This window comes from Gadus morhua, chromosome 3 (assembly GCF_902167405.1).
Source record: "Gadus morhua chromosome 3, gadMor3.0, whole genome shotgun sequence".
Taxonomy (NCBI): Eukaryota; Metazoa; Chordata; class Actinopteri; order Gadiformes; family Gadidae; genus Gadus; species Gadus morhua.
This window is the reverse complement of record NC_044050.1, coordinates 17362418-17377680: the sequence shown is the minus strand read 5'-3', so window position 1 is coordinate 17377680 and position 15263 is coordinate 17362418. Positions and strand designations below refer to the sequence as shown.

The 15263-nt window shown below is 46.2% G+C and overlaps 2 protein-coding genes across 3 annotated transcripts in view; both read right to left on the bottom strand.

The window, feature by feature from the left end:
• Window positions 1-3353: 3353 nt before the first annotated feature.
• Window positions 3354-8247, bottom strand: mmaa (metabolism of cobalamin associated A). Its single transcript, XM_030352590.1, has 7 exons — window positions 8214-8247; window positions 7441-7871; window positions 6962-7084; window positions 6407-6577; window positions 5990-6075; window positions 5518-5667; window positions 3354-4411 (listed from the first exon to the last, which is right to left on the bottom strand). Exons 2-7 carry the CDS (start codon window positions 7856-7858, stop codon window positions 4085-4087), a joined length of 1275 nt encoding a protein of 424 aa, XP_030208450.1. The 5' UTR covers window positions 7859-7871; window positions 8214-8247; the 3' UTR covers window positions 3354-4084.
• Window positions 8248-9039: 792 nt separating this feature from the next.
• The window catches only part of smad1 (SMAD family member 1), a 20072-nt gene continuing 13848 nt past the window's right edge, over window positions 9040-15263 (bottom strand). For both annotated transcript variants that reach the window (XM_030352586.1, XM_030352587.1), the window contains 3 exons: window positions 13328-13549; window positions 11599-11855; window positions 9040-11072 (listed from right to left, as the gene is read on the bottom strand). In XM_030352586.1, the coding sequence (XP_030208446.1) occupies window positions 10929-11072; window positions 11599-11855; window positions 13328-13549 (623 nt within the window). In that variant the 3' untranslated portion in view covers window positions 9040-10928. The remainder of the gene's footprint in view (window positions 11073-11598; window positions 11856-13327; window positions 13550-15263) is intronic.

Below are 15263 nucleotides of genomic sequence, written 5' to 3'. Positions count from 1 at the left end.
AAGAAGTATTTGACGAGTCCGATGAATTTTGCCAGTCCGATCACTTGAAAATATATATTTCTCTCTCTGTCAATCAGAGAAAAACAGCCAATCTTTTTTTTATCAGATAGCTCGAAAAAATATTAAATTTTTTGCCAATGAGTTTGCTGAAAAAAAGAAAGAAGTATTTACTCAGATCGATCGAAATTATTTTCTTTGCCAATCGGAAGTCTCGAAAAAAAAATTATTTTTAGGCAATCAGATCGCTCAAAAAAATGCTGTTTTTTTGCCAATCAGATAGCTAAAAAAATAAATACTATATTTTCAGCAAATGAGTTGTCTGGAAAAAAAATAAGAATTTAGCCAGTCAGATCACTCAAAAATATTTTTCTAAAGTCAATTAGATTGCTCATAAATATTTTTTAGATTTAGTCAATCAGATCGCTCAAGCAACCTAATGGCGCATTTCCACCGGAGGGTGCAGGTGGGTTCGTCTACAAAGGTGCAGCACGGGTCGCGTTTCCACCGCCAAAAGTGGGCGTGATCATTGTGCGCATGAGCGTACTGTCGGCAGTGGAAACGCAAGCCGTAACTGAGCTGATCCAAACCACACCTTCACTACTCCACCAAGCCGCACCCAACCGACCCGCACCCTCCGGTGGAAATGAACCATAAGGGAGGCCTCCCCCAGAATGGCCTCCTCGAAATATGGTCTTCTACAGTAACACACACACACACACACACACACACACACACACACACACACACACACACACACACACACACACACACACACACACACACACACACACACACACACACACACACTGAACAGCTTAGCTATTCTATATTTGATCTCAAAAGTATTCAAACTTTATCCCTATAGCTATTTGTTTAACTCTTCACTTTTTGTTTCCAACCATTTTACATTTTTCAAATGGGGTGCGTGTTTACATTGTTTACACCATTTAGACTTTTGAACTCTGTTCAAATCTTTTCACTTGATTTTAACTATGTTAAAATCAAAACTATGTTAAAATTTAACTATGTGGGTTTAAATATTTTCAACCTCACTTTACACTTCAGCACTCACCGCATTTTCTGTAGGAAATGTATTTTCTAGTTAATTTTCTGATATGTGGGAATATAATATTGTTAATATATTTGCATATAAAATGATGTATTTATTTATTTTACATTTCAGTGTTACCTTGAGCCCTAGTCTATAGTATTATTAATGTAGCCTATTCTTTTCAGGTGTTGAGGAGACCTTGTTCAAGCCGTTAAACATAGAGAGACACTTCATGAATATATTGTATGGTGTTAGTTGGGGATTAATTATGTTCAATTGAGTTGTAATAGCTGGTACAGGCCTCTGAGGGGCAGTAGGTAAACGCCACAAGGAGCCTGGGTTCAACTAAAAATAAAATGCTGTGATAAGGAGATGTGTTACCTTCACATCAGGGAGGAGGTACGAAAGTAAACGAGCAAATGGTGATCGTCAAAGATTCAGTCATGAAGTGGAGGAATGATGGGGTTGTTAACACTCAAATAGAGGGCTTAAATTGAGGGCTCATATCTACCATGAGTAAATGAGGAATTGGGGATCGGGTACCATAAAAAGACGGGGAAAGAGCCAGCAGAAAGTGAAGAAAGTTTAAGGGGGGAGGATAAGGGGAGAAGGCAAGAGAGCGAATTCCATCACTTGTTTGTCTACCTAGTTTTTAATCACAAATTGAAATAAGGTATGACGTATGAGAACATGAGTAATAGATTCAATGTTTAATTTATGATGACATGTAGCCAGGCTACCATTTTAATGTACAGTAATGTTTTATGGTTGTACTTTTATAGAACACATTATTTGTATGCAAAGTCTATTGAAGCAGATGTGCCCCCATCCATAAAAAAAATATCAGCTGGTCCCCACCCGTCAAAAATGTCTGAGCAGCCACTGCCCAACACACGCGGTCACAACGCGGTCAGGATAGCAGCAGACAGCAGTGAAGCATTGACCCATGTATTAAAACCTCCATCACTCTCTGGTCCAACCAGACACGTCAGTCGACACCATAGGTCGACACACAAAACTGTCAACAGCCATCGAAGTCGCACGGTCGACTATGGAAAGGGCAGGTATATTTACGGCGCATTGTCCTTACGGGGCTTTCCCAAGGGCGGGAAACGTTGGCTACTTGCGGAATAGATGGCGTTCGAGAACGTCGTTTGTTTGTTTGTTTGTTTGTTTGTTTGTTTGTTTGTTTGTTTGTTTGTTGGTTTGTTGGTTTGTATTGTAGCGTAGGCCTACACACCCAATCTCTTCTTAACACTAAAATGCTGACACAGAGATACGCATAGTCACTAAAGGCGAACCCCATTCAGCTAAACACGGACATTCTTTGACGCTGATCAAAGAGCTGGTGTCTGTCCCCTGCTTACATTCAGCAGATCCCGCCAAATGCTGAACACATGTGGACGGTGCTGGAGCTGGGCTGAAGCCACCGAGCACTTCACTTCATCTTCCCGAAACCGCGATACGTGTTTACACTGGAGTGCGTGTGTGGGTGTGCGTTTGCGTGCGTGCGCGCACGTCTCCCGTGTGTGTGTGTGTGTGTGTGTGTGTGTGTGTGTGTGTGTGTGTGTGTGTGTGTGTGTGTGTGTGTGTGTGTGTGTGTGTGTGTGTGTGTGTGTGTGTGTGTGTGTGTGTGTGTGTGTGTGTGTAAAAGAACTGGCCAGAACTGGTTGTTCCCGTTGCGCAGCCAGATCTTTACAATGTGTCTGAGTGTGTGTCAGCTTGATGGAGGAGAACGGTGCTACTTAGACATAATGAATCCATCTGCATTCAGGGTTCGTCGTCCCTCCTATGCAGCCAGTGTGAGCCAGTGTGCTTCTGTGTGTGTGTGTGTGTGTGTGTGTGTGTGTGTGTGTGTGTGTGTGTGTGTGTGTGTGTGTGTGTGTGTGTGTGTGTGTGTGTGTGTGTGTGTGTTTGTGTGTGTAACTTTACGGTATTTTTACGGGAGTTTGGCAGATGCGTCTGTTGCGGCCTCTGTGTGACATGAAGCCTGGATGGACACAATAGAGATCCTCTGTGTTGGAGATTATGGGTAATGGGGGGAGTGGGCGGAGTGGCTGGCTCTAAATAAGATGGCCATTAGGATAATGAACGACTGGATTAATATTGGATTTGGGAGACCTCTGGTGGTTGCAAAATAAACTTGTGTAGTAGAGAAAATCTGCCAGATCCAAATATTTCTACCGAGGTTGAAAATGTGAATGTGCCCTGTAGTCATTTCCAGTCAACCTAAAACAAAAAGTACAAAAAGACAGGCATAATCAATAAATCAGAATAAAATGAAAATGAGGCTAGCAAAAAGGTCAGTCAACAGCTGATTTATTCAATTATTACCAGTCCAACATTGTTCTCCAAAAGAAAACTACCTTTTGGTTGGATTAATAACATACACGAAAGCTTTTTAAGAGCACCTGTTTGTGACCAAACCAAAATGGCCCGTTTATAATGCAAAGCTTTTCTAGTTGTCCCATTAATTGAAATAGTCACATCCACAGATTCTAATTTTCCAGTTCATTGTGTTACAGCGGGACTATCCCTGTGAAGAACAAGTCTTCCTTGTCTCTCCGCACTCCGTCAAATCAGGTCAAAGATGTAGTGTCTCAAGTCTCTGTTGCTGGGCAGGTATTGAGGTCAACCATCCCCTCATTGGTTACAGATCACCATCTCACTTTGGAAGGGAACTGTAAATCCACCGGGGCTCGGGGCGAAGAACACATGGCCCAGAAAGTTACAGCCGTGACCCTGACATTGTAAAGGGCCTTCATCTTTATTCCTCACAGCACTTTCAACGTGTTAAAAAGACACACACATTAGGAAATCACCTCAGTAAAAGACATAACAATTACATACTCAATAATAATCACAATTGACACCCTTCCACTGTGCTTGTGTGTCAAATTACCACACTGCATTGTTGATATAATTCACAAACAATAAATACAACGGCGTGAATTCTGGTGTTGCTTCTGAAATCACGGGACGCTTTATGGGAACGGCCCAATCACATTGTGGTCCCGTTGCCCATGACGAAGGCTATGACGAAGAGGAGGTGTTGGAGGAGGAGGAGGAGGAGGAGGAGGAGGAGGAGAAGGCTTTGAGGAGCAGGTCGGCGGCCAGGCCCGGGGACACGGCCCCCCTGGTGACGCGGTCCTCCAGGTGGGGGAGCTCCCTCCGCACGGCGGGGTGCTCCCGGAAGTGTCTCAGGACGTTCTCCCGGATCAGGCTCCACATCCAGACCTTCTGCTGGGCCCGCCGCCGGGCTTGCAGCTCCCCGCTGCTCAGCACCGCGTCTCTGAAGCCCTCGATCATGGCCCACAGCTCCTGGATGCCCTCCCCCGTCTCCGAGGAGACCCGCACCACCTGTGAGACACGCGCGCGCACACACACACACACACACACACACACACACACACACACACACACACACACACACACACACACACACACACACACACACACACACACACACACACACACACACACACGAGGGGGAGGTCATGAAACAGCCGTACACAACAGAGTCAGACGCTGGGGATCAGCTCGTGAAGGCTACACTGGATCAGGTCACACCAGGGTAGGCGCGGCGGGGATTGTCCAGGAGTGGGCACGTTCCACTGGACTTCTGATCCCTACCGGCCTCTCGACCTCGTTTGGAAAATGGAGGAGGAAGAGGAGGAGACAACTACCGTTGACTGAAATCCTACAAGGTAGGGATGGATAGGCATAAGGATGACAGAGCCTGCAGGAAGTGAAGAAAAGTATAAGAGAGGAGGATAGGGGGAGAAGGCAAGGGAGCGAGGGAGGCAGAGACAAATGAAACAGGCCCTCATCTCACTGGGTGGTCTTCTGATTGGCAAAACGCATGACGCAGCAGTCCAGCATTCAGAGCTGCGGTAGAACAGAGGTGGGAGGGAGGGAGGGAGGGGGCGGGCAAGCGTGTATCTGCCTGTCTGTGCATGTGTGTGCATGTCTGTGGTTGGCAGCTGGCCAGGTGGGCGGATGTCGCATGGGAGAGGCCAGGGAGACAAAAGAGGGGGGAGACGTGGTGGGCGGGGGGGGGGGGGGGGGGGGGGGGAGGGAGTGGATGCAGGGGCTCATGGGACAGACTGCAGTACTGCCTCAACAACAACACAGGGAAGAATGCTATGACCTCATCACTAACCACGCTAACAACCCAACCACCCCACCACAACTCAACAGCTCTAGGGTTTCTCGTTGGGTCAATTGTGTGTGCAAATCTTGTGCGTTTTCGTCGTTATTCCTCTTGTTTTTTGTGTAGTTGCTCTAATTTAGATTGTATGCTTTGGTAGCACTTGCGGACACACACACACACACACACACACACACACACACACACACACACACACACACACACACACACACACACACACACACACACACACACACACACACACACACACACACACACACACACACACACACACACACCTCTAACCTAACTCTACCTTGGGGCTCCAGGTCTTGGACTTCTTGCGCAGCAGTTTGAGGGCGCTGGTGTACTCGGTGGCAATCCTCCGCGCCGGGACCACCAGGTCTCCGTCGGACTTGGTGACCACCACCAGGTCGGCCATCTCGATGATGCCCCGCTTGATGCCCTGACAGCGGGGAGACGTCCCAGTGAGACATGATATTGGGGGAGCATGGATAAACACATGTATAGGTGAGGTCTGTCTTTGGAAAGACGGCCTGACAGTTAGCATCTCAAACCATTTCCAGGACAGCTTGGTGTCACTTAAAAAGGAGAAAGGAAACGAATACTATGATTACTTAAAAAAACATATTATCTTCTGTGTTGGTTTTCGGTATTCGAAAACTCCCTTCTTACATTTTATCACATGATATTAAAATGTACTAGTGATCTACCTAATACACTATGAACATTCAATCTCAGCCTCATGTACATCTCTGAAGACTGACCTGGAGTTCATCGCCCCCTGCTGGTGGAATCAGCAACACAAACATGTCCACCATGTCAGCCACAGCAAACTCAGACTGACCCACACCTGTAAACCAACAGAGAGCATACAACATAACATATCCAACAAACGGATAAGGAAAGCTTTTGAGTTTGAATCCTGATGTCTGTAGGCATCCCTGAGCAAGATGACCTACCCTGCTATCTACTCCTTAATGACATGTATCTGAATATATTCACTCTTTGGAAACAATTATTTCCTAAATGACAAAAAATTCTAAAGGGATGATCAAATTCATAGCCACCCAGTGTGTCCCGAAAGTTTAGTGTACAAATGGACACGGACCCGAGTAAGTAAGTGTCTACTTTAAAACACATCCACCCCAAAAGGAGCAGAAGTGGCAAGCGGGGGATCTCACCTACGGTCTCCACCAGCACCGTGTCGTACCCGGCCCCTTCACAGAGCACGATGGCCTCGTTGGTGGTCCTGGTGACTCCCCCAAGTGTCCCAGAGGCCGGCGAGGGCCTGATGAAGGCCTGCATGTCGCGGGACAGCTCCGTCATGCGTGTCTTGTCGCCCATCAAGGACCCTGCAGGGAGGTCAAGGGTTGTTGGTGAATTAGAGAACACAGCGTCATTCTATCCTTGGGGAACAATGTTGATGGTAAAAGAAAAGGAGGCTAGCAAATGGGGAATTAAGGTGCTGTCGTTGCTAATGAATTTATCGAGTCCCCAACGTAAAGGGAACTAAAACATGAGAAACTAAAAACATATTTAATATAATACTGTTGTAATCATGTGAGGGAAATTAAGTTAGAGATTTTCTTTTAACTAAAAACAGCATAATAAAGGGGAAAATACAGAAATTCTGATTTACAGTGTGACAATTAAGTGGAGGAGATATATCACACCAACAATACACCTCCCACCTCCTCATGGGACCCACTCGCTCTGTCAAGATGCCCTCACAGTACCTCCTGTGGTGCAGGAGGAGGGGTCCACAGCCAGCACAGACACCTTGCTCCCCCGCGCCGTCAGCATCTTGCCCACCACCTCGATGAAGGTCGACTTCCCAGCTCCTGGAGGTCCAGAGAGACCTACGGACGTAGCCAGCATGACGTTGAGCAAAACATCGGTCAACATCACACAAGAGTAATGTAACCATGTAATTGTTTGGTTATTAGGTTTCACATAAGCTTTGTTTACAACATATTACAGTATGCATACGTTAAAACATGCTCCCGTTTTTTATAGCTGGATCACAATTAAACCCCAAAAAGGGAAACATCCAAACCATGGACATTAATAAAATATAATTTAAAATCAGCAATGCACATTCTATGCTACTGTATGCTCATCCCCTAGTGCTCTAGAATACAAAATACAGAACGTAAAATGATTTCTCATGTCCGAGAAGTGAACACCAAAACCAAAGTAACCCCCAGCCACAGACCTACTCGGAAGGCTTCCGGTTTTCCTCCGTTACTCTTCTCCTGCTCCTCCCTGTAGGCCAGCACCCTCTGCAGCAGCACCTGGGCCAGCTCTTTCTTCCTCGGATGCTGCGTCTCCACCAGCGTGATGGACTCCGCCAGAGACGCCCGTTGACCCCCAATCAGCCCTAGGTACATTTTATCCAGGAGCCTGATTTCGGCGGGGCTCAGGTCCTGTATATGCTGCCTGAAAGCTGAGTCGATGCTTCCACATCGAACGTGCTGCCCGGTCTGCGAAGGAGTGACAAACCTCCACTCATAGCGGACGTGAGACAGGGTGGAGAGTCCGTGGTTAGGGTAGTGAATCCGAGTGCTTTGAGGGACACTGAAGAGACGGGGAAAGACTGCCAGGCAGCCGGCGAGAGTACTGGACCGTCCCATGATGGTCCTACATCTGATAAACCACAACGAAAACAGACAATTACATTTTCAAAAGCATATAAACATTACAGATGGAAACGCTTTGTCTGTGGTTGGGTCATTTATATGAAATATATTGAGTTGTCAAGAGTTTTTTATCCATGAGTTTTCAGACCTATTCCAATGTTTGTCCTCTCTTTCCCTTTATAACTTTGTAGTAAAGATACAACATACTACCCATTGGAACTAAAACATAGTAAAACATCGTTTAAAAATGGGGATGTACTTTACCAAGCGATTCATCGCCCGGCCTTGATGTTAGAATATAGGGTACATTTGCTGTGATTACAAAACATCTAACATAGTCCACACTGACCTCCTGCAACTTTTCCCTTTACTTCCTTTTTCCTGTGACGCGAGCCGCGTCCTCCTATCCGATCCCCGGTCAGCTGTATGGCGGTCCAAAGCAGTTATTATTATTAACATACACATCATATCATCATATATTCATTGTATACACATTCCAGATGTAATATTTAGACACATTTAAAATTATAATGTTATACCTTTATTTACCTGGATAATTTAAAGATCTGCGTAAAAGTAGGCGTATTGGTCAACAGGGGGCAGCAAATGCCATGTTTTCGACGTGAAATTCAGGACGGGCGAGTGGGAAGATCCTCTAATGATACTTTAATCTGTTATTTTGTTCAGAAAGCGTCTCTAATAGCTTATATATTCAGCTTTTTTGGGGTCCATCAACATTTGATGTTGATGTTTTTTTGTCCAAATGTTATATTGAAAGGAATTGTTGGTTGGCCCTGTTTAGAATACCCCACAGTTTTAACATAGCAATATAAACATGTAATCTAATTTTGATGCGTATCACTCGTTAAATACGACACCGCCAAGTGTTGTTTATATCTTATAAATACGAGACCGGCATTTAAACCAAGACACAGTACCTGGGTCTGCACGACTTCTGGGTTATCCTCCACTCACACACACACACAACCACATGCACGCAGGCACCCACAAACACAAACAAGCATGCACACGCACACAGGCATGCACATACACATGCCCACTGTTTAAACTTTTATTATTGATTATAAGCATAATTTACATACATAATTAGTTGTATAGTTGCTGCTACATAATTAATTTCACAAACAAACCAGGAAGTAATGAGACGGAAAGAGTTGCAAGTAATGAAAATGTTTATTGAATCTTCCAGTATAGACTTGATATTCATGGAATAAAACTGCTTTTCTGGGAGTTGGACTGAGCAAAAACAGAATCAAACAAAAGACGCAATTTGTGAAAGTGCAGACAAATAAAACAACCAACACATTTTTTTTTCAAAATACAAAAAAAGATATAAAGAATATTACAGTTTGATAGCAAAAATTAACGCTCAAAGCATAAAACAGTCGAGATTCAAAATATCTATTTAAAAAACAAAAATCATATTACAAGCATCAGTAAGTGATAGCTACCTTCTCAATGGACAAATGAAAAAAAGATGCTCAGGCAAAACGTTTCCTCCACAACTGTCTTTTTCCTTTTTAGCAAGTTTTTTTGCCGAGTCAATGTAATGGGAGAATGTAGCTAAACCAGGGAGGGTATCACCCTTTCCCCCCATGTGAATCTGTGTTGGACAAGTTTGAAGTCCTGCTGCAGCACTTTAGAGAGCTGAGGACAGAGGGAGGGAGAGAGAGCTTTGCTGGCACGTCCCCCCCCCTTCCAGCATTAAATGTGTAACACGAACACTAACCATATTAGGCTTTCTTGCAGAAAAACAAACAAACCAGACTGCACAGCACGTACTCTATTGATGAATGAATCTGAATCCTAAAATGAGCAGGAGTGTAACACACAAAAGGGGAGTGATATTTAAATGTTAATTTCTTGTTTGTCGTTGTATTGCTAGACCCCACCCTCACTCACTGATGAATTCTGTAAATGACCCCCTAATGGATGCTCCCCCCTCTAGATGTCTGTCATATCAACTCCTTCTCTTCGTTAATTCATTCGGATTTAACCGATTTAACTTTGAAAAACCCCGATCCACAGCGCACACTTAGTCTCTGCATCCTAGTGTGTTTAGAAAATGTGTGTGACAGAAATATGGCCATGATTATCTAAAACATTAACTACCGTGTACCTCCTGCTGCTTAGTTAATACACATCTTTCAGTACACGCCAGGCCCACACCACTGTAGTCAGGCAGCAGATTTAGATCTAGCTAATTCACTTCTGATTGATTTTGGTGATCTGGAATGTCGCGTAACTATCCCATAATGCAACTCGGTAAAACCATGGACGGCCACACACTACACCAAACGAGGGACGATGGACAATAGAGTCCCAAAATATAAGAATATTTGTACAACAATGAATTACTTAATGACGGTGGTCACACCAGCATGGTTCAAAACATCGGGAGTGCTACTCAATGCTACCTTTTGATCTGTTCTTATGTTCATGTTATGTAAACCCAGAACCTCGGAGATCGTTGAGTAAAGGACACTTCCCCCTATGGCCCTGTTCTATGCGTAGCGTCTCTAAGTCTGCATCGGGATTGTGAGGGGGAACCACTGCTGTACGTATGACTGGAGGAACAATAGCTTGTGAGAGCTAGATCAGGGAGGATACCTGCACTGCGTGAAATGTTGTGATGTTGTCTGAATTATTACAGTTGGTCACAAAGATCAAGTATCTTCCAGTTGCATTACCCTCACACTCTTTACCCCCCCGCCCTCCCCCACCCCCTTCCCACCCCTCTCCCAGACTGTGAATGTGCCCAATTCAGACCTCCTTCAAGTAAAACCACCCCACCCTCCCCAACTCCCTGGCTGGCCCTGATCACTAGTAGTGTTGAAACCACCACAACCGTTACCAATCAACTAAGAGTTATGTTAGCCTAAAGCGCATCACTGTGAAGGACCATCTCATCGCTATCTAAAATTGATCATCTTTTTTTTTCCACTATTTTGAACCAAAAAAAATAAACAAACAAACAAACAAACAAAATAATAATTGCTGGGGTTTCGAAAAAGCCATCGCTAAGGCAGTGTGTCGGACGGACCTAAGAGACGGAGGAGATGGGGTTATGGGGCGAGCCCATCTGGGTGAGCACCTTGTCCAGCCACTGCAGGGGCCCGTGCAGGTGGATCTCTATCCAGCAGGGTGTGCTTGTGACGTCCTGCCGGTGGTACTCTGCGCCCCAGCCCTGAAGAGACATGGCAAGGAGAGAACGAGGGGGAATGTTTAGGGAGCCATTCAGCAAAGCTTGAATGTACACACGGAGACATAACAAATATGGTCGTACACAGTCAAACAAATCCACACATATACACTGACAAAAACACACACTCACGCACACACTCAAACACTCTCATGGCTGTACACACTCAAACAAACACATATACTGTTTACACACACACACACACACACACACACACACACACACACACACACACACACACACACACACACACACAAACTCTCATTGCCGTACACATTCACACAAACACCCACGTATACACACACACACACACAGACACACTCAAATACTCTCATGGCCGTACACTCTCACACAAACACCCACACACATAAACACACAAACACTCAAATACTCTCATGGATGAACACACTCAAACAAACACACATACACACCCACATCCCACCCCACACACACACACACACACACACACACACACACACACACACACACACACACACACACACACACACACCTTGACGAAGCTCATGCGTATGGTGCACATCTTGGTGAGCTCGTAGACAGCCTCGAAGCCGTGGTTGACGGACTGGGCCAGCAGCTCTGCAAACTCCTGGTTGTTGAAGATCTTCAGGCTGCAGCCGCTGGGGATCTTGCACACGGTGGTGGGGTGGAAGCCGTGGTGGTAGTTGCAGTTCCTGCTCTGGACGAAGATGCTGCTGTCGCTCAGGCACTCGGCGTACACCTCCCCGCCCACGTAGTACAGGTGCACACCTGGGGGATAACGTGGGGACGGAGGGGGAAAGAGGGAGGTGAAGGATCAATGGAGATAGATCTGGAATGCATGCTCACGTTTTTCATTGCACCATTGCTTGTACTTTTTTACTCTGTGGCATAGTTTTAGCGAACTTCTTGTATCTGTGTGTGGATGTGTACTCTGTCTTGGAGCGTGGGAACGAGTTGAGTTTGGAGCAAGAATTGCCTTAATTGGATGTTAAAGATTTTCGACACACTTCGCCAAAGCGCTCCAAGTGAGCTTCAGCACCATCCAAAATCCATCAAAGCATATAATCAATATTGGAGCAACTATACAACTACAAAGTAGTTGTCAAGTTTCCTAAAACAATCAGATATAGGGTGCAAGAAAGTGTAGTGTGTGTCTGCCCAGCCAAGGGTTAAAGGCAATGTTAAATTCGCCTTTTCTAAAATGCAAGATTCACAACCCCTAATGACGTATGATCGGTATGATGATGAGGACGTATCTGAATTACCAGTGAGTCCCTTTGGATAAATGCATCTGCTAAATTAAGATATACTAAATTTCTATACTAAATACATACCAAATTACTACCAATTTTGACCCTGTCTCTTTTTTAAAACACTGATTTCTCTCTCTGGCCCAGATGTCGGTTGATGACATAAATTGTGCAATTCACCACACATCCTCTCCAAAGAGTGAACCATCTAATCACACCAGCCGTTTCAATTTTTTTTCTAATGCGTTCCTGGTGAGAATGTCGCTTGCGTGACATGATCACCAGCATGGAGCGAGCCAACTTATGAGCTGTTGTGCAATAGTAGTCGGGTAGGTATGAAATTATGATGAAATCCAAGGATGTGGAACTTCCAGTAGTGTCACCTCTGTCATGTCTCTGTCTGTTATCTGCTGTATCTCTCATGCTTTCAACAAACCTAATAATGGAACCACACATATAGGTACGGTTGCACTCCCAAATCAACCGCTCCATTAGCCTCCTCAACGTGTGGTTAATGCCCGTAGTGACCGCCAGACACGCATCGACTAGGGATGCCAACAGTTAACCGTTGATCTGATATTTTGGACCGGTTACGCATGTCGGTCAATCGGTTAATTTTCACATTCATGGCTACGCTTGCTAGCTGTCTGAGATAAACCAAGGTAACCAAGTCAAATGTACATTGTGTGATGCATCTCTTCAGTTTAATAGATGTGGCATAATGTTGTACCAAATTTAGCACCCAGGTGCTTTTCTGAGCCCCGCGGCTTCGAAATGCAGCGCCAAAGCTCATTGCATCAATGGAGGACCGAACTAAAAGGAAAGCGCCGCTTTCTTGTATTTCAATTTTGCATTACCGTTATATAGCGGTTAATGGGTGTCAGTCTATCGGACGCAAACGGACATCCCTAATATCAGCGGACAGGGCGTGGATCTGGGGGTCTCCCCAGCCCCGCCGGGCACCTCCCAAGCTGTCGACGGCCACGCTACCTTTGCCGATGTGTCGCCGGGTGTTCTCGATGGTGGAGTTGCGGTTGACGTTGGACAGAAGGCCGAGGCAGAAGCGGTTGCGGTTGTTGGAGGGGTCGGTGAAGCCGTCCACCAGCACGCTGGTGGAGGACGCCTGGAAGGCCTCGCCCACGCGGTTGTTGAGCTCGTAGTAGACGATGGAGCACCAGTGCTTGGGCTCCTCGTAGGCCACGGGCTGGACGTCTGCACGGGGGGGGGGGCCACAGGGGGAGGCGGTGAGAGGGGAGGGAGACGCAGATGGCGCACTAATAGACGTGCACACACACATGCACACCATAATTGTGGGACACACACACACACACATGCACAAACACACACTCACACCCACATTTGCACCCATTAACAGAGAGAGAGAGATACACACACATACACACACACACACACACACACACACACACACACACACACACACACACACACACACACACTTACATACACACACACACACACACACACAATTGCTGTGTACATTTGAAAGCTTCTAAATCCACGCAAAAGTCAAATCCCAAACCACCCCCTCCTTCAGGTTGCCTGAGGTCTGTGAGCCTGGCTTTAATTACCCAGCACCCAGCCACCACCCATCCACCCCCCAGGCATACAGAGGCTGCCAGCCCCATGGCATTCTCTGTGGGCCTGGGATTCTGGGCTGAGCCAGTGCCACCTGACCTCCACCAGTCACTCCCACGGGGGGGAAATATCTCAGTCTATCTACACCAATACTTCTTCCTGAACTTCCTCTGTGGCGTGGCAACTGGCAGGCAGGTGTTTGCCTGCCTGTTCCCAGGATTGCAAGCCCAACCCTTCACCCCTCAGCTCCCTCCAACAATGGAGAACGATGTGTGTGTTCCCCTGTACAGGATGCAGCTTTTGAGGGAAGAAACTTCACACAAACTCTCTCTCTCTCTCTCTCTCTCTCTCTCTCTCTCTCTCTCTCTCTCTCTCTCTCTCTCTCTCTCTCTCTCTCTCTCTCTCTCTCTCTCTCTCTCTCTCTCTCTCTCTCTCTCTCTCTCTCTCTCTCTCTCTCTCTCTCTCTCTCTCTCTCTCTCTCTCTCTCTCTCTCTCTCTCTCTCTCTCTCTCCCTCCCTCCCTCCCTCCCTCCCTCCCTCCCTCCCTCCCTCCCTCCCTCCCTCCCTCCCTCCCTCCCTCCCTCCCTCCCTCCCTCCCTCCCTCCCTCCCTCCCTCCCTCCCTCCCTCCCTCTCTCTCTCTCTCTCTCTCTCTCTCTCTCTCTCTCTCTCTCTCTCTCTCTCTCTCTCTCTCTCTCTCTCTCTCTCTCTCTCTCTCTCTCTCTCTCTCTCTCTCTCTCAACTCCCACTCTGCATTTCATCCACCCCTGTCATTGGGCGAGTCACTGCTGCAGCTGTTGCTCCAGATGATCCTGTGTTTTCTAGAAGCTGAACCTGACACACAGCCAGCTGCTGTGGGCCAGGTGTGGCCGCAAAACAAAGACATAAATCTAACAATCTGTGAAACACCAATGGCACACGCCTGATGACGTATGAGACTGATTTTGCTTGTGTGTCTGTATTTTGTGTACTTGTTGAAAGCTTCGATGCGGATATTAGATGTGATGAGAAATTAATGTGATTAATTATTCATTTCAAATTAAGAGTCCATAGGTCGAATATGTCCGATTTATTTCCCCTTCTGTTGCTCCGCAATCTTCATAAGTAGTAGTACAAAAAAAAAAAACACAAAAAAAAAACACAAACCCCCAAACCTCATGCAATGACGATTACACGACTGTGGTGTAGAGGGAGTATTAACGAAGCCACGCTACGACAAGGAGACCGCTAAAGCCCCGACAGCAGCAATTATCAGCGTGCGTTTAACGTCTAGAGGTTGTAGGTAATTAGCCAAGCTGATCCTTAACGAGCTCCTAGTCGTTACCACCAGCGG

What these genes read in the sequence shown, in the direction of transcription:
- mmaa (XM_030352590.1), bottom strand. Translation starts at nt 7,858, where the DNA reads ATGGGACGGTCCAGTACTCTCGCCGGCTGCCTGGCAGTCTTTCCCCGT. An exon ending in ACCGGAAGCCTTCCGAGTAG is followed by an intron (nt 7,085 to 7,440) that starts GTCTGTGGCTGG and finishes CTACGTCCGTAG; the next exon opens with GTCTCTCTGGACCTCCAGGA. An exon ending in GGTGCTGGTGGAGACCGTAG is followed by an intron (nt 6,076 to 6,406) that starts GTGAGATCCCCC and finishes GTTGGTTTACAG; the next exon opens with GTGTGGGTCAGTCTGAGTTT.